Consider the following 25,459-nt stretch of genomic DNA (forward strand, 5'->3'; position numbering starts at 1 on the left):
CGCCCCGCGGCTCTCCCAACCCCACGCCGGTCGCGCAGCCGCCTGCCCCGCCCCCCGGCGCGCGCCCGAGTGACGACATGGCAGGGTGCGTGGCCAATCGGTGGAGCCCTCGAGGAGGCGGTGCCGGGCACGCCCCCTGCGCCGCGAGCCAATGAGGTGCCGGCGCCGGCGGCCGCGGCGGGGTGAGAGGGCGCGAGGCCCCGCCCCGTCCCCCTCCGGCCCTCGGCCCCGCCCTTCCCGCCCGGCCCCTCAGCCCCGCGCCGCCGCTGGTGCCGGTCGCCGCGCTGGGCCCGCCCCCAACCCTCCCGCCGGCCCGCCAGCGCGCCTCACAGCTCCCTCCTTCTCTCTCTCACGCCTAGCGCAATGGCGGCGGCCGCGGCGGAGCAGCAACAGTTCTACCTGCTCCTGGGAAACCTGCTCAGCCCCGACAATGTGGTCCGGAAACAGGCGGAGGTAAGCCAGGCGGCCGCCCCGCGGCCCCGGCCGCCCGGCGCGCCGACCCTTCCCCTCCCCGGCCGGCCCGGCGGCGGCCCGGGCTCCCGGCGGCCCGGCGGCGGCGGTCGGGCCCGGCGGGCGGACAGCGGCCCCGCAGCCCACGTGCGCGCCTCCCGCCCGGCCGGCCCTTCCGGCCCGTGCAGCGGCGGCGCCGGTTGCCTCGCCGCCGCCCCGCGCACACGTGCCGCCCGCGGGCCCGCACCCCTTCCCGCTCCCCGCGCCTGGCCCACCGGCCCTCGGGGCGGCCGCCTCCCCCACCCCGTCCCAGCCCGGGGAAACGTGCGCCCTCCCGCCGGCCCTGCCTCGCGGCCGCGCTCCCCCCGAACCCTTTCTGGCTTCCAGGACGAACCGCACCAGCCGGTCCCCTCGGCCCGGGCCAAGTCGCCTTTCAGGGATTCTTGCTGTCCAGAGGCGGGGGGCGGGAGGGCTCGCCTTCCTTCAGATTTTGGCTGATCTCTAGAGGGTCGGTGTATAAATGGATGGACCGGGGACTGTGGCTGTCTAACTGGGCCAGTGCCATTTCTTTTCCTGTAACCCAAATCGTTCTCCGTCTGTCTGAGTTCAGGAGTCCCATGTCAGATGCAGCCGTAAGCCTTTGCAAGCCAACTGTTAGGACTGTTGGGTCAGTAGAAGACGGGTGATACATTGTTAGGATTGAAACCCGGGTTCTTCTGACGTAACTTCTAGGAAAGTTGATGATGCGGGGAGTTCTTGCGACCATGTGTCTGAAGTTTTTTAGGAGACCAGCGGAAGAGTGATTGGATACCTTTACAGAGCAAAGGCATATTTACATATTGCTAGTGACGCTGAAACTGCTTGTACTTACCTCCCTAAAGCTGAGCTCTCTGTTAAAGCACAGTTGCTAATTCTGGGTAGAAAGGATATTCTGGTCACACTTACTTTTAAGTAAGTAAATAAGTTGGAAACTTAAAATGGCGCTTTAAAACTGTATCTTTTTTTAAAAACGTATTTTAAAAATTCATTAGGAGCGGGGAGATGACACAGTCTGGCTGTCAGTTACACAGGCCCTCAAACCTGTGGTAGACCCCAGCCTGAGCTTCCTGGGTGCTGGGATTGCGGCCACCAGTTCCCATGCCTGCCTTGTAATACGGGCTGAGATTCAAACAGTCCAGTCCTTGACCCATTCTCCACGTTGAAGTATTTCATGAGTCTCCCTTGTAAAGGAACATCAGTGCTGTTTGGGTGGGTTTACAGTACACGTTATTCTGCAGTTTGGATTTTCCACTAGGTTCATTTCACATTGGCACTTAGAAGACCGCATGTTATATAGGTAGGGTGCGTTATTTATATCAACATATCCCTATGAATGGGTAATTGATGCTTCCAGTGTCTTCAAAGAGCACTGCCAATACAGTAAGACATGGCTGCTTGTCTGTGCGTGCTTTGCAAGCTTTATTTTAAAGATAGTATGTTTTTTAGAGATAGCAACAGTTTGCTCTTGGGATATGGTGCCCAAACATTTTGATACATTCTGCAAAGTCGAGGTAATTTTTTTTAAAGCAAAGCAAGTTCTTAATCCCACCCTATAATAGAAATTTCCGTGTGTTGCAGAGCAGAACTGCATTGTAATTAGTAAGCTAGTTTAATTCTCCCCCTTCCCTCCAGTTGCTTAAGTCTATTGTCAAGCCTGGTGGGGAATCTCTCTTCTATTGAACTAAATACCAGTGTCTGGTTCAGCTGGGATTCCGATCTGGTGCCTGCTGTAAATCTTTTATCTCTTACATCACTTTAGGGCTAGTTAGTAGCATTCAGCACATTTTCTCAGAAAGAACAATCGGAAATAAGTGCTGCTAGTACTGTCGGACTGTATTCCTAGCAAAAACATTCAGATCTACATTTTTCTTTAGATATCCTGAGATCATACTTATTTTCTTAGTTTGGCAAAAGAGTAGAATTGGGAGGGACCTCCTTGGTACCATATAGTATCGTACTAACTGATAAATATAATTTCCTAGAAAAGCAAATATTTGAGGGGAAAAAAAGGCTGCACAGAAACTCTCAATGTCTTCTTTTTCCTAGGGAAATGTATAAGTAACCTAAACAAAATGAAATTTTAAGTCTAATAAAAACAAATACAGAAATGTTCTGCTGGAGCTGAGAAATTGGCATGGGCTCTGAGAATATATTTGCAATTTATTCAGCCAAAATAAAATACTTAATTGACACACAAATACCGAACTTTTCCCCACTCTAGAAAGAGTTTCTCTGTATAGCCCTGGCTGGACTCAGTCTGTAAACCAGGCTGGCCTTGAACTCAGAGATCCACCTGCCTCTGCCTCCCAAGTGCTGGGATTAAAGGCATGCCCTGCTGCTGCTGCTGCCGCCGCCACCACCACCGCCGCCCAGCTAAATACCAAACTTCTTGACATTACATTTGGTTTATAAAGTCAGTACAAGGAAAGTCATGTTTTATTGAAGTATTTGAAAGACTTCCTTCTAACATGTTCCTCCATTTGTACAAGCCATCAGATGGACTTTCTCAAATCTACATGGAAGTTCTCCAACTGGTATTTAAGGAAATGATTTTGAGGTAGGCCTGGTAGCATGTTTTTAATTCAAGCACTGGGGAGCAGAGGCAGGAGGACCTCAAGGAGGACCTCAAGACCAGTAAGTTCCAGGCCCCCCAACCAGGGCTACACAGAAAAGACCCTACTTCAAAACAGAAAGGAGGAGGGAAGATAATGGTTTTTGAAGTTCATGTGTCTCAGAATACAATAGTTAACATGAATAAGCAAATAAATAATTGACAAGTAATTCAAAGGCATTCATGGTATTCATTGCTGGGTGTTTTTATCTAACATAAGTATTTATTGTATGTGTGTTTTAATTCTTAATATTCCTCACTGGTAATATTTGTATTGAAAGGTAACAGTTGGAAATATGCTTGATCAAGGAACCAAGATATTTATAGAGTTCCTTGTTTCTTCCTTTGCATTTTTTCGTGCAAGGAACTGTCATAATATCTATGGGATGAGTGAGGTAAGCTCTTAACATTTCTCCTTTGTGGGCAGGGAAAAGGAGGCAAAAATCTTGACAGGTTGTGATTATGTATAGTTGACTCAGACAAGCTTGAAATTTTACTTGCTTCAAACTTGTGGTGGACACTGGACGTAGCAGAGTAATGCTAGGAATAGCCTTTATTGTGTTTCAGTGTCCTGTGTATTCAGTATCTAAAAATAAGAAAGCATAATCTGCCTTGTGAAGTTTGTCTAGGCTAAGAGCTATGGACTGGACTTAGAGCTGTGCTCCTTTTCTGAGCCATTATCCTTGCCTGCTCTGCTGCAGCCAATGTTTCCCATGTTGAATATGCAAATAGAGAGGCCTGTCTTAGGAACATAATGCCATTCATCCTGAATTTTCCCATCATGAACTTATAATTCATCCTGGAACCATGTTGAGTATTTGGCTTACTATTTATTCTCAGTAAGGACATGCTGGCATAGTCCAGCACCAATAGTCCCACCTGGTAAGACTGGCAGTCCTCAGAAATTTTCAGTATGATTGCAGTAACACGTTAATGGTTTATAGCATATGCAGTGGCTCTGACGTTGTGCTGGATGCAAGGAATGAAGAGATCTATATTATGCCATTACTATTCTGTAAGCCTTGCCTTTGTTTGGGGCTTTTTATTTGGTGTAGTTTGCTGCTTGCTGATTGTTTGTATTGTTTTTTTAGACAAGAGTCACACTGTAGCCCAGGCTGGCCTCAGACTCTAGGCAGTGTGGTCCTCATCCTGGCTTTGGCCTCCCGAGTGCTGCAATTACAGGCATGAGCCACCACAGCCAGTTCTTTGAGACTTTTTTTAATGACAGCTTTGATGGGTTTTTTAGTTGCTTTGGAAAAAATTAAGTGAAGATTTTCAAGATACATATCCATTTTTGTAATGAGCCTTGTGAATATCTTTTACATAAATTACCTCGTTTCTGTATAAGTAAATCCAGCCCAGCATCTCAGCTGTGCATACCTTTGGGCACAGTTTTCAGCATTGTGTTTCAGTACAGTTGGACAGTGGTCTGGGTTCACTTGCCCTCACAAATCTGTTTTTCCTCAGACAAAGATGTTTAAGGAGTTAAGACTAGAGGGCCCTATATAACTAGAACTCTTGAGTCAGTTAGACCTGGGAATGAAACCCAGAGCTGTCAGTACCAGAGAGATGTGAAGGCTGGGTGCCTTGGAAGACCAGGTTCTGTCCTTGTTCTCTTTCATCTTAAGTCAAGGTACAAAACTTGATCACCTTATCTGACCTGGTACAGGCTCTGAGTAGCCTTTTATTTTCTTCCCATGTCAGTTTTGAAAATCCAGTGACAGCAGGCAAGGTCTTCCAACTTAGACTACTTTAGACAGGTAGAAAGAGAATCTTTCCTAAAAGCTTTTCCAGATAAATGTTGCAAGTGCACTTACCTTGATCTAGTATTCCAGTGAAAGAGGTCATTGTTAGGCTTTTTGCGTGTGAATTCTTGCCGGCATAAGTTGAGACTTGTTTGGGCTCTATTCTAACAATTTGGATTCTTGGTTTTTGTTTTGTTGGGTGGTTGGGTAGTTGAGATTTTAATTACATTTCTACCTTCCCTCCCCACTCTACTTCAGATGTGAGGCTTCAAATAAAAGACCGTAATTGTTATGCATGTATGTGTATGCACAAATATCCCTACCTCTAACCTGCTCGCTCTGTGTCTTACTTGTGTATGTGTTTTCAGGCTGAACAACCAATTGGAGTGCTCTTCATGGGGAATACCACATAATTTGCTTTTGACTAATGTCTTCTACGTTTTTATTGCTAACGAGTTCGTTCTGATATTGTGTCAAGAGAGAAGGGGAAACCTTTTTAATAGATCCAGATATAGCATTGGAGGGGGTTCACTAAATATCTCTGCTGTTTTGTTTTTAAATTATATAATAAGGTGTTAGAATATGCCTTCCTTGAAAATACAGCATGAAGAATTTAGATACTTTCCCTTTCTTCATTGCTTCATCTAAGGATGTTTGAAGGCAGTTGTGATTTGAACCAACTCTCCATGGTTGACTTTAAAAAGTGTTAACAAGTTAAAGTCGTTTCTCAGATAATCAGGTATCAAAGATATCAAAGTGAGCACTTATTTTGCAGTGTTATATTATGTTATATTTGATATTTTTAAAAAAATTTACCTGTACGGCTGCCTGGTGCCCATGGATTCTGGAAGAGAGTGTCGGCGCCCCTGGAGCTGGATTAGACTCTTGCAAGCCACGGTGCCCATGCTGGTAACCAAACCCAAGTCCTCTGCAAGGAAGAGCAGTGCACACCTGCTCTCGACTGTGGAGCCGACTTTCCAGCCCCATGCTTGACTGTTTCATTTTTATTGTGGAACATGAATTTTTGTTAACCAGAGGACATAAGTTTTGAAAATATGCAAACATAAAGAGGTACGTAGAGAACTCCTTCACTCACCTGTCTGAGACAACACTTCATATCACCAAAGAAACTGTTATCAGCGGCAGCCCTGACTGCCCACATACAGTTCTTTATTTTGTCACTGGTTCGCTACTACGATTTTTTAACATTGTATTCCAACCTTTCATTATCTCTCCTTCAGGAAACCTATGAGAATATCCCAGGCCAGTCCAAGATCACATTCCTCTTACAAGCCATCAGAAACACAACAGCTGCTGAGGAGGTGATGCTTCAGTAGTGGAAACTGGTTCTCATGAGACAGCTGTAGTATCGGGATGCTCAGAGTGATGATAAGAATTTTAGTGATTAATTACAACATAGATAAAAGCTAGCAGCTTGATACAGTACTTAAAAAAATCTTACTTAGTTTTGAGGCTGACGTGGAAATTTCCAGGTCTTTTGCCTCTATCTCATAAGTGTGTCACACACACAGCAAATCATTTCTAGCTATAAAATTGGTTTCTTTCATTGACCTACGTCATTCTAAAGGAAGAAAGTTCTATTCACAGAGCACTTGGGGAGAAATTAGACTTACTTATTTCATGTGCATAAGGGGTTTGTATACATGTATATGTGTGCACCACATATGTGCCTGTGGTTTGTTTTGAACTACCATGTGGGTGCTGGGAACAAAACCAGGTCTTCTTCAGGAATATCAAGTGCTCTTGACTGCTGAGTCATCTCCAGTCCCTCACACAGCATATTAATGTTAACCAAATATTTTGAATGTGCATTTATAAAATGTATGCATATGGCCATCTTAGATAAAGCATGTGTGCTGAAGAGAAGCTTGGGAACTGACCACTCTTAGGGTTTCTCTCTGTAGCCCTGGCTATCCTGGAATGACTTCTGTAGACCAGGTTAGCCTTATTCTCATAGAGATCTACCTGCCTCTGCCTCTAGAGTGCTGGAATTAAAGGTGTATACCACCCACCACACCCAGCTGTTTTTATATATTTTTAGAAGGACCATCTTAATGATTTTTAGCAAAGAAAGGAAAGGTGCCCAAAAAGAAAGATAGTCCCCAGAACCTTGTTTTTTAAAATAAGCATGTGTTCCAATGTGTGTACATGTGTTTTGAGAGGTCAGAGGTTGACTTGGGTCTCTGATTTGGCTAGACTGGCTAGTGCCCAAGCCCCGGGATTCCTCCTGAGTCTGGTTTCCCAGACTTGGACTATAAACAAATGTTACTATACCTGTTTTTACAAGCACTTTGCCAAGTGAGCCGCCTCTCCAGTCCATCTTCTTTAAAAAAAGAAAAAGAAAGTAAGGGCTTGCATGGTAGCCCAGGCCAACCTTAGTTGTGACAGTTTTCTGTATCTGCCCAGCCAGGGAGTGAGGCTTTTTAGTGAATTATCTATTGTGCAAGGTTTCGATTTACTGGAATTTTAATGCATTTCCCCTGTGGTAAATGGAACTATACACTGGGCTTTTATAGTTTGCTATTCTTCTGTGTTTAGTACCTAATTTTTATTGTTTCCCACCATAAAGTAATATCCTCACAGTGTTGAATATCTCTTTGAGGAAAGTGTTGAGTGCTCAGGTCTAGAAAGCCCTGCACACAAACCTTGGATGCACAGAGAGGTGATAGATATTCTTTTTTATTTTAAATACTTTATTTTATGTACATTGGTATTTTGACTGCGTGTTTGTGAGAGAGTCAGATCCCTTGGAACAGGAGTTACAGACATTGTGAGTTCTTGTGGGTGCTGGGAATTGAACCCGGGTCCTCTGGAAGAGCAGCCAATGCTGTTAACCACTGAGCCATCTCTCCAGACCTCATAGATACTTTGCTAACAGACAACTGAATGTAAATGCTTGTGGTGCTTATTACTAGAAAGAGATATTTTAAAAACTAAAAGGGGCTTTGAAACGAATTCGAAACAGGACACTGAGACCCATCAAGGCAGAGGGTTGGAAATATACTATCTCCAGTACATGAGGCTAATAGCAATTGTGTCTTGATAGGCTAGACAAATGGCTGCTGTTCTCCTGCGGCGTCTTTTGTCCTCTGCATTTGATGAAGTCTATCCAGCTCTTCCATCAGACGTCCAGACTGCCATCAAGAGTGAACTGCTAATGATTATCCAGATGGAAACACAATCTAGCATGAGGAAAAAAATTTGTGATATTGCTGCAGAATTGGCCAGGAATTTAATAGGTATGTACACAGTGGGATACAGAAGGGAGAAGGGCATACTAGTTGCTGTGCTTGTTATTTGCGGGGGGGGGGGGGGGGTTGAGACAAGGTCTTGATCAGTCTTAGGTTGTCCTAGAATTCCTTGTATCTCAGATTGGCCTGGAACTTGGCAGTTGCCCTCCTGGCGCCATGCTAGAGTGACAAGCATGTACTAATATGCCTGGCCCTCTTCTTCTTTGCTATCATGCTTTGAGGCAGGCTCTGTGTAAGCCAGGCAGGTCTCAAGTTCTTATCAGTCCTGCCCCAGCTTCCTGAGTGCTGGGACAGCAGGTGAGAGTCACCAGGGCCTGCTCTCGTGGTCCTTCTTTAAAGTATTTATCGGTACCAAAGAACTTTGTATTCTGTCCAAAACGAATGTGATTAAGAGTCTACACGGAGCCAAAAATGACATGTTTGTGAAGTATAGTTCTGATATTTTGAACAATTGCTATCCCAAGTGCCCTTACAGACATTTTGTGTCTTTTGATTCGGGTCTCGGTACACAGGCTTGCTCTGACCTTGCTAACTGCCCAGAGCTCAGGTGCTCTGATTACAGGCCTGTGTTACTACACCAATATGTTAAGGAACTTTTTTCCTTTCCTGAGTTTGGAACACAGCCTTGTACATGCCAGATAGTTCTGTCACTGAGCTACAGTCTGAAGCCCCTCTGGGAGAACTTGTAAATTTGGGGGGTGGGGGGCAGGGGGGGTGGGTAGCTTTTTGGACCTGTCTTAATCTCCTTTAATTATCCTTAGGTTGGAACAAAGTAAGGGTATTGTGTTGGTAGGGTGCAGCTCAGTGGTAGAGTGCTTGACTAGCTGCTCAAGGCTTAGGATTTAATGTCTGAAACCATAAATGAAGTTAGAAGCAAGAATTTGTAATGTCCAGCTTTTTAAAAAGAAAGGTAATAGGGGAATAGAAAAAGAAAAGGAAAGAAAGGAGAAAAGACAAACAGGACTCACTATGGTGCCTGGGCTTTGTTCTGTAGACCAGGCTGACCTCAAACAAACTCACAGAGATCTGCCTGCCTCTGCCTCCCAGAGTGTTAGGCTCACCGGTGAGTGCCACCGCCCCCAGCTGGCCTCAGACTCTACAGTTCCTTGCGGCAGTTTGAGCAGTGGGCCTCTGAAGGGGCACAGTGTCTGCTGTGTGTCCAGGCTAGCCTTAAACTTAGGGCGTTCTTCTCCTTCAGCCTGCCAAGTGCTGGGATTATAGATAGGCTTGATTCCTTTCTTTGCTAAGCTTCTCCCCCCAGTACTGAGGGTTGAGTGTAAAGCCTTACACATACTAGGCAAAAAATACTTTACCCTAAGCTGACCTTGAACTTGTGATTTTCCTGCCCTAGACTCCTGAATAGTTGGGATTTTATACCTGAACCACTAGGTCTGGTTTAAAATTTGTGTTTTTCAGTCTTGTTAAATAAATACTGATGGGGGCTGGAGAGGTGGCTCAGTGGTTAAGAGTACTGTCAGCTCTTCCAAAGAACCTGGGTTCAATTCCAAGCACGTACACGGGAGCCTACAACTGTCTGTAGTGCCAATTCCAAGGGATTTGACACCTTCACCGTAACGCACATGAAATAAAAATAATAATAAACACCGATGGCACCCTAAAGTGCATATATAGCACCCTTCATGCACTGCGCGGTGTGCTATACCTGTGACTGCACCAGCAGTCTGGGACTATGTAGTGAGACTGCCTCAAAAACAACTAAAGTGTCAGCACCATCTTCAGGTCCTGGGATTCCTGGTGTTTTCTCCAGTTGGAAAGTATTAATTACTTTGATTTCCAGTCTGGCTTTGCCCCACAGCGGGGGCAGATGAGGGGTGTGTGTATGTTGGAGGCGTTGGGGGATTTACAACCAAATACTTCATGTAAGTAAAAGTGCTGCCTTCTCTAGTAGTCTTAAGCGTAAGCAGTGCTCCTATCTGCCGACACGAACCTTTAAATCCACAGTTGTCTTCTTGAACTTTCAGTGCAGTTTTTGCAGTTAGAAGACCTGTTTAATGGGATTTTTAATAGCACAGGTGGCCTTCGCACTAGTGTGTATTTTGATTCACACATAATATTGTGAGGTTTGAACTGCACACTTCATGCCTGAATTTTGTATTTGTAGACGAGGATGGCAACAATCAATGGCCTGAAGGTTTGAAGTTCCTCTTTGATTCAGTCAGCTCACAAAACATGGGACTCCGGGAAGCTGCCCTTCACATATTTTGGTATATAATCTGTTCTAATATTTTGAAAATGTTAATGTCACTAACATCTAAAACCTTGTAGCTGATTGTTTTAGCCTAGCAGTTTTGAGAGTTATAATAATTTTTGTATTCGTGTTGGAAACAAGTCTGGAAAAAGCAGAAACAATTGCTCTGTCCACATGTGGCAATTTTGTGTGTGTCTCTGACAATTCTAAAATGTTTTCACACAGGACTAAGTGTAACTTAGAAAAACCACTTTGATGATATTTTGAAAATGGGAAATGTTTTTCTGGGTCATTTGTTGATCATATTTTGTAATATTTCACAAGCTTCTGTGCATCTAGGAGCAGAGGTTGGAGCTGAGCATCCGGTGACAGTTACATGGCTGTTTACTTGTTTACAGTATCAGCACCACTAGCTTTGTAACCTTGCAAGTTGTGGGCAGTATAGAACAGTTTGTAGACACCACATCACTGCTGTAGTTCAGTAAAAATGTTTCATTTAGTTGTTTTCCAAATGCAGAGTGAAAGAGCTTGAATGCCGTGGGTCACCAAGACTAGATGCCAGCTGGTGGGAAGAGTGTGGGTTCTACAGGTCTAACTTCTTGTCCCGTCCTTCATGTTAGACAGCTTCTAGCTGAGAAAGAGAAAGGATGAGGCAGGGGCCTGGAGCAGCCACTGCGTGCTCTGGGTGCAGCCTCAGCTGCCTTGTTTATTCGCCAGTGCAGAGAACATGTGCGCTGCATGTCTCGAAGGACTGGTGGCTACTGTTGAGTCTATATTTTGAATCCTTTGTTAGGAACTTCCCTGGAATTTTTGGGAACCAACAACAGCACTATTTGGACGTCATCAAACGGATGTTAGTTCAGTGTATGCAAGATCAAGAGAACCCCTCGGTAAAGAGTTCAGCTGCCACTAACGTTTCCACCTGCTCTGGGACTGGCCGTGAGCTGGCTTCATGGAGCAAAGGGGCATTGTTTCTTCTGGTTCTTTCTCTTTCTTCCTTTCTTTTTTTCTGTTTTATTTATTTCTGTGGGTGTGGGTGAAGAAAGGGGAGTAGATTCTCCCTACCTTTATGTGAGTGCTGGGGATCAAGCTTCTGCAAGCACCGTTACCCTCTTAGCCATCTTGTCAGCCCCCCCCCCCATTTTTACTTTTATTCCTTAAATGTAAATACTGGATCCACTGATGAAGGTTCAGCTTGATCTGCCAAAATGGTCTCACATGTGACCTCTTCTGCATCCCTTTAGATCAGGACGCTGTCCGCCAGAGCTACAGCCGCCTTTATACTTGCCAATGAGCACAATGCTGCTCTGTTCAAACACTTTGCAGACTTGCTACCTGGATTCTTACAGGTAAGAAAACACCTAAAGAGACAACAGTCCTACCCCATGTTGGTTTCCTGGAGGTAAAATTTCCATCACTTGTATGGTTTGTTGCTTCATTTGTTCAGTGCATGTTTATTGCCTGTTAAGTGCTAGTATTCGCAACCCAGGAGTGCCCACTGAGCCCACATTTACTGCCCTTGAAAAGGCCTCTGATGTGTGGACACCAGAAGACAAATCTGTCGACCATGCTGGCCTCCACCTCCCGAGGGTGGGATTGAAGGAGTGTGCCACCCCACCCTCACCCCTGCTCGGACAGGGGACTAGCTGCCTCAAACTGAAAACCCTCCTGAGTGGTGCTGAAAGACTGACAATTTAATATTCTAAGGCTGCCTCCTCCTGCCTTAGTCACAAGAAAGGACTGGGTGCTGTAGTGATTCTCAGTCTTGTCCAACGCCAAACACCTGGAGCTTTGTTCGTTTGTTTTTTGGCATCGATGTCTCATTTTAAAATGTAATCACGTAGACAAATGTGGCAAATGTGCGTGTATACTTCTTAAATGCCAGTATATGTGCCCATTACTGAGTCTGAAGAAAAAAATAAAACGCAATGCAGTAAAGTAGCCTGCTTTTCGACAAGTGCTTAGGCACAGCCACTCTAGAAGACCATCATCAGACAAAATGGATTGTGATCTGTGCACAAAGCTAAAACTAGATGGACAGAGATGGCATTGATAAGTCAAGCACCACTTTGTTTTTGCTGTTGGCACAATTTTCTGACGCGGGCTGGGCATGTGGTGGTGTGCGCCTATAATCCCAGCACTCTGGGAGGCAAAGGAAGGCGGATGGCTGTGAGTTTGAGGCCAGCCTGCTCTACAAGGTGAGTCCAGGATAGCCAGGGCTAGACAGAGAAACCCTGTCTCAAACAAAACCAAAGAAAAGGAAAAAAGTCTCTGACATGGAGCCTGGGGAGAAAGATGATGGCTCATCCAGTGGAATGTTGCAGTGCCAGATGAGGACCTGGCTTTGGATCCCCAGCACCACCGTGGCCGAGACCTGTACATGCACGTAGCCAGTCTAGCCTGAAGGCAAGCTCAGGTCTTTAAAAAGTAAGGTGGAAAGGGATGGAGGAGCACACCTAATGTTGACCTCTGACCTCCAGATACAGGAGAGTTTGCAGATACCAAAGTCCTTTACACTAAAATGTTGTTGAATTTGCATATGACCATGTGTACTATGTGTATTTAAAATCCTCTATTGCTTTTAATACCTGCAGGAGACAGGGGCTGTACAGTAGTTGTATTCTTTAGGAAGTGCTGCTGAGAAGCCTCGGCTGGGTGTGGTGGCCTCTTCCTTAATCTCAGCACTTGGGAAGTCAGACACTCTGATTTTTGAGGCCAGCCAGAATAAACAGACCTTGACTCAAAAAAGTTTGTGCATATTACTATCTACACAGTTTTCCCACTATTTTTGGTCATAATTGGTTCAACCTACGGATATAACTAAAGGTATTTAAAATAAGTTGTTAGATTCTAGGCCCAGATCATATGATTCCCCATTTTTAGAAATAGTGATCATGGGAAGTCCATGATGAGAGAATCTTGTGACTCCCTTGTAAGCCGAAGGCACTGTGTCTCCTGGCCTTAACTTTTCTTGACCTCAGTATGGCTAGTCAGAAGTGAGAAATTGCATTCTAGTTGAGGGGGGCCACACAGCTCTCTTGACAGTTCACGTGAGGTCGCCTTCCACCAGGTCCTGCCCCGTGTTTTGTTGTGGTTTAGCCGTCTTATGTCAGTCTATTGTTTTTGTATTTTAATTTTTCATTTTTATTTTATTTACATTGCTGTTCTGCCTCCATGTATGTCTGTGTGAGGGTGTCAGATACCCTGGAACTAGAATTGCAAACAGTTGTGAGCTGCCATGTGGTTGCTGGGATTTGAACCTAGGTCCTTAGAAGAGCAGCCAGTGTTCTTAACTGCACCTCCAACCCCCTATTTGGGGGAGGGGGAGGGGTGTCTAACATTCTTCAAAAGGAAGATATTCTCTTGCTTCCAAGTAGAACATTTGCATTTGCCTGATTGCATCGGTCAGATAGTGCTTCTTGGGAGTGTTTTGGCTAATGAGGCTTCACAGCAGAAGGTGAGTCTTGACGGTTTATTTTCTGTTTTATCCTGTAGGCTGTCAATGATTCATGTTACCAGAATGACGACTCAGTCCTGAAATCCCTCGTTGAGATCGCAGATACTGTTCCAAAGTATCTGCGCCCTCACTTAGAAGCAACTCTACAGCTAAGTCTAAAGGCAAGTTGAATCCCCAGTTGGTGCTCTGTTTGCGTTCCGTAGTCTAAGCCGCTGAATGTGTGCACCTTTGTCTTCGTAGCTGTGTGGAGACACCACCCTCAATAATATGCAGCGCCAGCTGGCCCTCGAGGTGATTGTGACCCTGTCTGAGACCGCAGCTGCAATGTTAAGAAAGCACACCAATATTGTTGCACAGACTAGTAAGTCAGAACTCTTCAAATCTCCTGTGATGTAAACATTATTGGGTAAATCTGCTAGGATCTATGCGGCTTCTCAGCTGTGTTCAGAATGTGAGTATGTCGTGAAAATTAGCTGAGTCTGGTTGTGCATCTGCACATGTCTGCCTGAACCCAATATTGGGAGCTGCTTTTAGGACTTGGCAGATCTCTGAATCGCCTGCATTGTTCATAGAGTAAAAGTTAATGCAGAAGGGACAGACATTAACAGCAAACTGAAAGGCAGAGGGCATGGCTTCGGTGCCCTCCAGCAAAGACAGGGCTGAGGTGGCGCCCTGCTCAGCACATAGAGCCCTGAGGAGAGGCCCACGGGACTGCTGTGCTCTGGAGGTGCTTTGGCTTAGGGACCCAACCCAGCGTTTGTGCGCTAGATTTAGAAGGTGAATGTACTCAAGATGTAGTTTCTGCAATGAGTGGGAATTTTTAAAAGCTTTTTAAGAAGACTTAGCATGTATACAATGTTCTGTCTGCATGTATGTACACCTACACACCAGAAGAGGGCACCAGATCTCACTATAGATGGTTGTGAGCCACACTGGGGTACTGGGAATTGAACTCAGAACCTCTGCAAGAACAGCCAGTGCTCTTAACCTCTGAGCCATCTCTCCAGCCTTGAATTTTTCGAACTCTTAACAGCAGGAACAAGGAAAGGGTCTCTGCTGTCAGGGCTCTTGTTGGCAATTCCAGCCAAAGCATGACAGTAACGTACTGAGGATTGGAAGCAAAGCAAACACTGCTTGTTTGTTCCTTGCTTGCTCAGAGAGGTTAATGAGATTTCTAACAATAAGAACACTAGCAATGATAGAAACAATGTGAGGAGAGGAGAGCCAAGCCAGATCTCTCAGAGACAAACAGAAGTGACAGCAGGTCTCGGGTCAGTCTGCACCCAGTGCCTCTCCAGTCAGGCTAAGTCCCTGAGTTGGGGGCTACATGAGATCCTGGGGAGCTTGTCCGCACAGATTTGAGGGCAGGTTTCCTGCTGAGTGGGGCAGGGAGCGTCAGAACATACAGCTCCCCAGAAACAAAAGCTGACCCCCGAGATGATTCAGCAGAGGTATGGGGACAGCTGGTTCTGCTTGTAGAAGAAACGCTCCAACCCCAGATATGTTAACAATAATAATAATTGAGAGTTGATAAAAGATCCAAATAAGTATGGATAGGTTTTGTAGGTAGACATTTAATTAAAAAACATTTTTAAGACTTAGTTACAAACCAGAGATTAAGATATTACTATATTTGCAAATAATCAAAGGAAATTTTTGATCAACCACCTATCAAAAGACAAGGTTCACACCAGCAGGGTATAATCCAGGCCAATCTGGGCTGTATGCGCCCCTGTGCTCACAACAACAAACCACCTAAGCTTAGAGATTTTCAGTATAGGTACAGCCAGCAAGCTTTGTTATCTAGAAATGAAATTTGTAAGATAGGATTCTGACTTAGCATTGCTAGGCCTCAATAAAAACAAGAGTGATTAAGAGTATGGATTGTGAGAGGGTTGGTGGTGTTGCTAAGTGGTGAGGAAAGCTAGCGAGCTCAGGAAGGACAGGGAGGGTTTGAGGGTCACCCATCCAGTCCCTTAAAAGAATTCTGTAACAGTTCTTGCCAAAGTTAAAGTGGGAAGGGTGTTAAGGCAGTTTTGGGAGTGTGTGCACTTGTTTCCTGGTATTTACAGAGCTCACAACCCAGCAATCTTCACAGGCATCAGGCCACACTGTGGGTAGCGGTGCTATGTAGACCCTGTTCAGCGCTTCTTTCGTAAGGCTGACCAGGAAACTGGAATCTCTTCTTGCACGCTGCGTGGGTCAGGGTACAACTCAGGCATTAGGCTCTAGTGACAAGCAGCCTTCCTCCCTGAGCCGCCGTGCCAGCCGTCAGGAGTGCTGTGAGTGGAGCTTCTCACACACAGGGTCTGAGGGCTGGCTGCAGAAAGTCAGTCGCATTTCAGATTCGTGTGCATGCAATGTGTGTCTGTACATGCGTGTAAAGGGAAAAATCTACAATAAACTGAGTCCTGAGGCCTGAGTTGACTGTTCCCTCAGTTCCTCAGATGCTGGCGATGATGGTGGACCTGGAGGAGGACGAGGACTGGGCGAACGCTGACGAGCTAGAGGACGACGACTTCGACAGGTAATCTCGCGCATCACCTTGCACACACGTGTCACCTACACGTGCATGTCACCTGCACATGGGGCTCTGAGGCCGTCCTCCTTCCTCACATTGTTATCTTTGAATGGAGGTGAAAATGTGTCTTTCTGTATCACGTAGGTGACATTTTATTCCTTATATGTAATTTCTGTTAATAAAATTTGCATTTTTAACAAATGTTCTTAAAACATTTTACTTGAGAGGTAACTAAAAGTACAGAAAAAAAAACTTTTTAATGCCCATGACAACAAAAAATGTTTGTTAGTCTGGGATTTCTTCAAGAATTAATGCTGTGTGTGTGTGTGTGTGTGTGTGTGTGTGTGTGTGTGTCTCGTTAAAGCTATGGTTCACTTAGAATAGTGTCAGCAAAATTCCCCAGGAAGCACCACATTTCCCATTATAAGGTGATTAGTTTCATAGTGACACAGGGGTGACCAGTTTGTACACCAAATGAACACAGTTGTCTTGATTTAGTTAGCATCGGCCACCAGGAGTACAGGTTCCCATGGTAGAGCCAGTCCAGAAAGGGAAATCAAGACAGAGGTTGCCCACAGTCACTTGGCCATTTCTCTTGTTCTTTCCAGCTCATTGTGCTATGTAGCCTCCTTTTCTCTAGAAGAACTAAGAATTACTTCCCTAACAGGCTAATTGTCAGTGTGAGCACACAGGTGTTTGGCTTACAGAGTTCACGCTGTGGTCTTTGGTCAGACGTGGCCATATTTCCTTCCCTAGTTCAGCTTCTAGGACTTGTTTCTCCCTGCCCTGTGAGCAGCACTCACACCTAGTTGATTTAAGAAACTGCTTTTTCAAAAACAAGCAAAATGTTTTGATTAAATTTTCTTTTTTGTTGTTGTTGTTTTTGAGACAGGGTTTCTCTGTGTAGTCTAGGCTGTCCTAGAACTCAGCCAGAACTGTAGACCAGGGTAGCCTTGAACTCAGAGATTTGTGTACCTCTTGAGTGTGCCACTATACCTATCAATCTAGTTAGCTAGAAAAGACTTTTTTCTGGAAGTGATAAGATTTCGTGTGTGTGTGTGTGCGCGCGCGCGCGTGCACATGCAAGTGATGCAGTCTTAGCAGGTTGCGGAGGGATATCTTTGTGGTCTGTTAACTGTTGTCCCGCCTGGGGACATCCTGAGACCTCATCTTAGAAGCAGCTGAGTTCCCAGTAGGGATCCTGCTGGCTCTGAGCTTCTGCTTCAGCTGTCTGTGCTCTGTCACAGGTGAATTGATTGTTTTTCTAGGAGGAGAAATACTTTCCACAATAGCCGCTTTTACTTAATTCTTGAAAAATAAAATCCAGACAACAGGACAAAAATACCCTGGTAGACTGAGTAAAGTTTCTGTGTGCCAGACCTACTGTGGAATGCTTGCCTCGTGTGCAGGAGCCCGGCACCATCCCTGATTTAGCATGCAAAGTTTCTTTGTACCTGAGCTTCTCCTCCTCGACGGGTTTTTAACTCACAGTTTTACATAGGAAGACTAAATTCCTCAGTTCTGGCCAGATGACATGTTTTGAAATACTGACTCTTCATGTTCTTTTGCTTATGCTGATTGTGTGTGTTCAGCAATGCAGTTGCTGGTGAGAGTGCGCTGGACCGGATGGCCTGTGGACTTGGTGGAAAGCTCGTTCTGCCGATGATCAAGGAGCACATCATGCAGATGCTTCAGAACCGTAAGCTACCGACATCTCAGATGGTCCAGCAGTGGGCGTGCCCTCCTAACGCTTAAGCTTAAGCTCGGACAAATGTTTAAAGTTAATCTGCTTGTTTCCAGAAAGCTTAACCTAATTCTTAATAGTCTCTTGATGAAATTCTGTTGAGTCTAAAGCTAAAGAATGTCTTTTCAGGAGCCAGCATAGTGACACATCCCTGTTGGGCCAACACTTTGGAGCCTGTTAGGAGGGTCATAAGTTTAAAGCCAAGTTAAACTATATCGTTAAGACCCTGGCTCAGTAATAAAGTTTTACCTCAATGCTAAAGATATTGCTCTTTTTTCTCCTGAATTAGTATCCGTGCATAGGAGGAGAAACGATATCCTTAAAGAAAAGGAACTCTTTTGTTGTTGTTAGTGGGTTGTTAGTGGGTTGGTTGCTTTAGTTTGGGTGGAGAGAGGGGTGGTGTGTTCTAGCTATAGCTGACCCGGAACTCTGAAGCCAGGCATACTGCTGTAATACCAGAGCTTGGGAGTGGAGATGCCAAAGATCAAGAGTTACAGGCCAGCCTGAGCTTCATGAGACCCTGACTATAAATAATCAGATACATACATACATACATAAGTTTGAGGACTGAAAAAAAAGGAAAAATTTTATTGGATACAGTTATATACAAAGCCATTTGTATTAAGTATTCATTGGTCAGCTTGTGTTCCTATCTTTTATAATTATTGTTACTTGTGCTTAATTTTAATGTGTTTTTAATTAAAAAGTTGATAAGCATGATCATTTTTTAAGATTGAAAATACAAGCCGGGAACCCAGAGCCTTATGTATGGTGGGTGAGCACTCTTGCACTGAGCAAGCTGTAGCCCAGCCCTGAATGACATAACTACTCTTGAAAGTCAGGCAGTAAAGTGGGTGTGGTGACACAGCTGTCATAGTGAGTGAGGCAGTGATGGCAAGCTCAGCCTAGGCTGGCCATGTAGCAAGGCTGTGTCTGTGTGACAGCAGGAAAGAGGATCCGCCCAGGTAGGTCAAGGTCCAGTTTTGTAAAACACACATGGGAGGCTTGTTGTAGTGCTACTGAGCCCAGCCTGCTTAGTCTCAGGCTGGACAAGGGTGTTGTGCTGTAGGGTAGCTGTGTTTCTCAGTGTCTGATGATTGTTCTTTTTCACAGCTGACTGGAAGTACCGGCACGCAGGCTTAATGGCTTTATCTGCCATTGGTGAAGGATGCCACCAGCAGATGGAGGGAATTCTAAATGAGATTGTAAATTTTGTCTTGCTTTTCCTCCAGGATCCTGTAAGTACCAATAAATGTTTTATGACTATTATCTTAATTTCATGTGGAATTTGTTGCCATTACTAACACAAGGGAAACATGTTCTAGCACCCAAGAGTCCGGTATGCAGCCTGCAACGCCGTGGGTCAGATGGCTACAGACTTTGCACCCGGTTTTCAAAAGAAATTTCACGAGAAGGTGCGTAGCATGCCCTCAGTTACCCTGCAGACTTGAAAAGGAGGTGCACACCTCAAAACGCTTGGTTTCATTTTCCAGGTGATTGCAGCTTTGCTTCAGACCATGGAAGACCAAGGCAACCAAAGGGTGCAGGCCCACGCAGCAGCTGCTCTTATTAACTTCACTGAAGACTGTCCCAAGTCGCTGCTTATTCCATACTTGGATAACCTGGTGAAGCATCTGCATTCCATTATGGTACTCAAGCTCCAGGAGGTGAGTTTCCAGGTCTTCAACACCTTCTGCATAGGGTGTGGGATTAGCTGGGTGGGTAAGAGCTGAGGTGGAGGCATTGTCACTAAGAACCCGAGAGGTAGAAGAACAGGCAAGCTCTGCTCCATGTAGTAATTAAGGTCAGGCAACAAAAAAAAAAAGTTAGGAAAGTAAAAAAAAATTTTGTATGTGGATTGAATTGGTAGGGAGAATGTTGACTACCAACCAGAGTGACAGAAATGGCAAACATGGGGCTGGAGCGATGGCTCAGAGGTTAAGAGCACTGTCTGCTCTTCCAGAGGTCCTGAATTCAATTCCCAGCACCCACATGTTGGCTCACAGCCATCTGTAGTGAGATCTGGTGCCCTATTCTGAGATGAAGGCATAAATGCAGCTATCGTATGCGTAATAAATAAAATTTAAAAAAAAAATGGCAAACATGGAAAAAATTACCTGTATTATGATTTTGTTTGGTTTTGAGTCAGTGAATTAATTAAGTCCAGGATGGCTTCAGGTTTGCTTTTCTAGCCAATAATGACCTTGAATTTCTGATCTTCCTCAATTTCTGGTATTATAGGAGTTTGCCACCACAATGGCCATATATAGTGATAGCTACATTTTTAGCTATCAGCAGGGTGCAACATGGAAACCGCTGGGTGACTGCAGCATGCTGAGCACACTGTCAGCTGTGAGAAGTGTTCAGAAAGACCGTGAAAATGGATTACTGATAGGAAAATGGGCTGTATGCTAAAGAGCCAGGAGTAATGCCAGTACTTGGGAGACTGAAGCAAGAAAATCCCACATTCAAGGCCAGCTTGACCCTGTCTCAAAGAAAGAAATGAATGCTAAGCCCAGAAAATAAGTCTCCTTTTCTCTGTTGGACTCGGCCAACATAAACTCACTGTCAAATCGCCTCACAAATTTATACAATTCTTGTACTTCATATGAACCATAAGAGACACTGCTGACTGGTTAGAGAGCAGGGATATAGATGGAAAGTGAGCACCTCAGAAGGAGTTCAGAGCAGAGGTCCATGCATTCAGTGTCAGGTTGGAGGAGAGAAACTAAAGATGGAGTTCTGACTGTGTGAAGAAAGGTGGACTCACTGGAGGTGAACAGGCTGGTTGTTGGCATCTGTAATAAATAGATCCAGCATGGCTTTTGCTAGTGGGTTTGGATAGGGTACCCATGTGTGGGCTGTGTGAAGACTGTTGGGAGCTGGTTGAGATGCTGGGAAGAGCATAGTGTTGAGGTAGCTAGGAGAAAGGCTGCTGAGAGTGTGGTTGCCACTGACAGGGAAGTGAAGGGACTTTAGAGAACTGACTATTGCCAGCAGACAGTGAACTCTACTCTTGTGGTCTCTGCTACAGGGTCACTGTTTTTCTCCCAAGAAAAACATGTGGAAGGGGAAAGCAGACTTTCCTGGAGGGGTCACCCAGGGGGAGTTGGATCAGGAAGATAAAGAAGTGAGCTGGGCAAGGTGGCTCATGCCTGTAATTGCAGCACTAGGAAAGAGGATCTGGAGTTTTAAAGTCAGCCCTGGCTACACAGGGACTTGGGGTGTCATCTGAGCTGCTGCGGATTGGTGTAATGAGTCACAGAAAGAGTGTTTCTCAGTGACAGAGTAAAACAGCATGAAACAAATGACTTAAACCAGTGGACAAGAGGTAAGCTCTATACAGAAAAACAAACTAGAAATGACTCCAAAGTAGTGTTTCATCAGCTGTGAGGTAGAGCTGTGTGCTTCTGATGTCTGGAAGCGCTGCTACGATTTCTGTTTCAGAAAAACTAGGAACTGTAAGGGAGGAGGGTTTGAAATGCTGGCCAGTTACTGAAATGGTTTCTTTCATGTCTCCTTCCAGCTTATTCAGAAAGGCACCAAGTTAGTTTTGGAACAAGTTGTGACATCCATTGCATCAGTTGCAGATACTGCAGAAGAAAAATTTGTCCCCTACTATGACTTATTCATGCCGTCGCTGAAGCACATCGTTGAGAACGCAGTCCAGAAGGAGCTGAGGCTGCTGAGAGGGAAGACCATCGAGTGCATCAGCCTCATTGGTCTGGCAGTTGGCAAGGAGAAGGTGTGCAGCTCGGGTTGGGATGGGTTCACTGTCTGGAGTTGGCTGCAGGGCCTTGAGGTGCTGGCGGGGGGAGGGTCTTTTCATCTGGCGAATGGTTCTCTGAATGCTGGGGTGGGGGTGTTTTCTTAACCTTCCTTCATGTGTCTGTGGGATATGCATTAGTAAGATGTCTTTCCCTTCACACTCTAGTTCATGCAGGATGCGTCAGATGTGATGCAGCTGCTGTTGAAGACCCAGACAGACTTCAATGACATGGAGGACGATGACCCTCAGGTCAGCAGTTAGCTTGTGCCTATGCAGTGTTTCTTGGGTTTTGGTTTATTTTATGTGTTTCCCTGCATGTATTTGTGTGCACCTTGTGCATGTCTATAAATGGTTGTGAGCCACCATGTGGGTGCTGGGAATCAAGCCCAGGTGTTTTGCAAGAACAGCAAGTGCCTTAGCTCCAGCCCAAATGTTAACTTTAAGATGAGTGATGGCTTTCGGGAGATGCTCTTAATTTAACCTCATTCCAAATACGTTAGGCATGGGCTATTCTAGAACCATGCTTTATTTTTTTCTCAGAGCTTAAGTGGGAAGGTACCGTTGTGCAAGGGCAGAATTTCTTTGATTTTTGTTCTTGTTTTCATTTCTTCACAATGTGTAAACAGGTAAAAGGCTAGAGTGCAAACAGCTAAAAGTAGGGAGACTGGGGACTCTGCTGTGGAATGTAGAAAGGACTGTATTGGCAGATGTAGAATGGTTGGTATATAGGAAATAGCCAAGAGCATTTGTGGGATGAATGGACACTCTTTACAATTAACATATAAGTTAAAACTTTTTTGATATTTAATTTGCTCCCCCTCCCCCCAGGCAGAATGGATATTATCAAGAAGACAGTTGACAGCATGCTAGGTTATATCAACTGAGAGGATATTGGTAATGAGGAGCCCTTATTCACTGCTTTTGGGAATCCTAAATGCTGTGGCCGATAGGAAAGTCGTGTGGGGCTTTCTTAAAAGACAAAGTCCGATGTGGGTTCAGGTCAGCCAGGACTCCACACTGAGACCTTATCTCAAAAAAATACCTACAAGTAGTGCTACCATTTGCTGTGAGCTACCTGTACTCCTCCTAGGCGTATACCCACAGGACTCCAGATCCTACCACACATAGTTCATACGGCCATGTTCACCGTGTCTCTATTCACAGTAGCAAGGAAATAGAATCAGCCTAGCTGTCCATCAACATACAAGTGAGGAATGAAAACATGGTGCATGTATGTGCAAAACAGGATTTTACTCAGCTGTGGGGAAAAAATGCAGTTTGTAGGAAAATGGATGACACAAAAAATGGAAATGGTACACTGTTGGCAGAAGATACAGGCGACAGGCCTCCAGAAGGGAAGGACCAAGCAGAAGAAAGCATGAAGATGACATAATAAAAGCTGTGGCCTTGTGTGCTGATATTAGACGTGGGGGAGGGCTCGGGAGCGTTTGTGGATGTTGTGCCAGGCAGAGGTAAGTCAGCCTCGCCTGGCAGCTGCAGAGTCCTCAGGAACTCCAGTCTGATAAGGAACGCTTGGAGTGTGTGATGTTGGGACATTGTAAACAGGGCTTAGTTAGCTATTGCCTCATGGCTGTTTAACACTTCCCCCAGATTTCTTACATGATCTCGGCGTGGGCCAGAATGTGCAAGATCCTTGGGAAGGAGTTCCAGCAGTACCTTCCAGTGGTTATGGGGCCGCTGATGAAGACTGCCTCAATCAAGCCTGAAGTAGCCCTCCTCGACAGTGAGTGTCTTCCCTGGGATACGCAGCAGCAGTAGCTCCAGGCTTGTCTTCTTACACATTTGTCTTCTGTCCTGTTTTAGCCCAGGACATGGAGAACATGAGTGATGATGATGGCTGGGAATTTGTGAACCTCGGAGATCAGCAAAGTTTTGGTATTAAAACTGCAGGCCTGGAAGAGAAGTCAACTGCCTGCCAGATGTTGGTACGATGCTGGGCTCTGCTGGGCTCTGTTCATGTCCTCCAGTGGTAGTTAGTGAATTGGCTCATGAGCCTGCGTGCTTGTGGATTTTCTCCATTTATTTATTTGCTTGTCTATTCGTCTGTCTGTCTATATCTATTTATTTATTGAGGAGGGGTCTCTCTGTGTAGCCTTGGCTGTCCTGGACTCACTTTGTAGACCAGGCTGGCCTCCAACTCACAAGAAAGCCACCTGCCTCCCACCCCCGCCCCCCCCGGTACTGGGGATACAGGAGTATGCCGCCACCGCCCAGCAGATTTTCTCCTCTCCCCATTCTGTATGTGTGATGTATGAATGGGAATGCAGGCACATGCAAGCTCCATGGTGCACAGATAAGGTCACAGGGCGACTTTTAGGGGTGTGTTACCTCCTTGCACTATCAGCGGTCCCAGCTGGGTCTCGTCTGGGGTCGTTAGCCTTGCACAGTGTGTTACCCATAGCCTTCTGCCACTGGTCTGTATTACATACAATTTTACAGCAGTTTGGCGTGTACACTTTGACGGAGAAGGATTGTGTGTGTGAATTTTTAATATTTCGGGGAAGTCTGTAGTGTGTGGCTAAGAATATCTTTTTTGAATAAACGAACGCAGATGTGCTTATGGTATTAGAAGCTAAAGTATTCTGATTCAGTGTGTAGAGCAGACATGGTCTTTTTGGAAACCTGGTAACCTGGACCTTGATTTCTTTCAGGTTTGCTATGCTAAGGAACTAAAGGAAGGTTTTGTGGAATACACTGAGCAGGTTGTTAAGCTGATGGTCCCTCTGCTGAAATTTTATTTCCACGATGATATCCTTCAACAGCTGAATAGAGGTCTGGGTGCAGTAAAACTATAGTAGCTTCAGTTACCTGGATTGCACTTCACCACGGCCGTTCATCCTCTCCAGCTGGGTTGTGTGTGCCGGCTCTGCATGCACCTTCATTTCTTTCCCCTTATACCAGGGGCCCGAAAAGGAAACTTAGCCATGCTGTAGTCAGCTCTTTGGCCTTACGAGAGCAAATGTCCATGGTGCTTGTTGGAGGCCACTGATGCCTTACTCTCCCCGTAAGGCTCCTGTAGTGCCAATGTGGCCACACCTCCGAGGGATACCACCATAAATCTCAGTGCGCGCTTCATCCTCAGGTACCTGACAGCATAGCCACTACCTGTGGAGTTTGTGTCTTCACACACATGTAGTTTGAAAGAAGACCAATGCCAAAGCCCAGTGGTGCTCCTCAGACAGTGCTCTGTGGAGATTCCTCTACACAAGTCAGCTCTCCAACCTTTCCTGGTAATGGCAGAGGAAACAAAGTTACTCTTTCTTTTATGTGCGTGGATGCTTTGCCTAGTGGTGTATCTGCGTAGCGCATGTGCACATTACCCAGAGGAGACCAGAAGAGGGCATCAGATCCCTGAAACTGGAGTTTTAACTTATTTTTTTGGATTTGAATTTTTATTTTATGTTGATGAGCATTTTGCCTGGGTGAATGCACTTGTCTGCTGGTGCCATGGGGGTAAGAAGAAGACATCAGATCCCCTGGAACTGGAGTTAGGGGTGGTTACGAACCACCACATGGATTCAGGGGAACTGAACCCCGGTCCTCTGTTAAAGCAGCAAGTGCTCTTTTAAAAGATGGACCATCTCTCCAGCCCCTAGCCTCTGAAATTACTATATAAATGAC

General features: G+C 45.4%; 1 protein-coding gene across 2 annotated transcripts in view; it reads left to right on the forward strand.

Moving 5' to 3' along the window:
* Positions 1–240: 240 nt before the first annotated feature.
* The window catches only part of Ipo5 (importin 5), a 32,990-nt gene continuing 7,771 nt past the window's right edge, over positions 241–25,459 (forward strand). Inside the window, exons 1-18 of one of the 2 annotated variants that reach the window (XM_021644705.2) lie at positions 241–453; positions 6,087–6,167; positions 7,913–8,105; positions 10,240–10,342; positions 11,120–11,216; positions 11,571–11,675; positions 13,822–13,944; positions 14,024–14,144; positions 16,223–16,310; positions 17,897–18,003; positions 19,162–19,286; positions 19,374–19,463; positions 19,542–19,715; positions 21,575–21,793; positions 21,983–22,066; positions 23,429–23,561; positions 23,642–23,763; positions 24,490–24,586. In XM_021644705.2, coding sequence (XP_021500380.1) covers positions 364–453; positions 6,087–6,167; positions 7,913–8,105; positions 10,240–10,342; positions 11,120–11,216; positions 11,571–11,675; positions 13,822–13,944; positions 14,024–14,144; positions 16,223–16,310; positions 17,897–18,003; positions 19,162–19,286; positions 19,374–19,463; positions 19,542–19,715; positions 21,575–21,793; positions 21,983–22,066; positions 23,429–23,561; positions 23,642–23,763; positions 24,490–24,586 — 2,152 coding nt within the window. In that variant the 5' untranslated portion in view covers positions 241–363. Of the gene's footprint in view, positions 454–5,897; positions 5,917–6,086; positions 6,168–7,912; positions 8,106–10,239; positions 10,343–11,119; positions 11,217–11,570; positions 11,676–13,821; positions 13,945–14,023; positions 14,145–16,222; positions 16,311–17,896; positions 18,004–19,161; positions 19,287–19,373; positions 19,464–19,541; positions 19,716–21,574; positions 21,794–21,982; positions 22,067–23,428; positions 23,562–23,641; positions 23,764–24,489; positions 24,587–25,459 lie in introns of those variants that run through there. The other variant, XM_060391624.1, reaches the window with a different exon arrangement.

The sequence above is a fragment of the Meriones unguiculatus genome, chromosome 9 (genome assembly GCF_030254825.1).
Source record: "Meriones unguiculatus strain TT.TT164.6M chromosome 9, Bangor_MerUng_6.1, whole genome shotgun sequence".
Lineage (NCBI taxonomy): Eukaryota > Metazoa > Chordata > Mammalia > Rodentia > Muridae > Meriones > Meriones unguiculatus.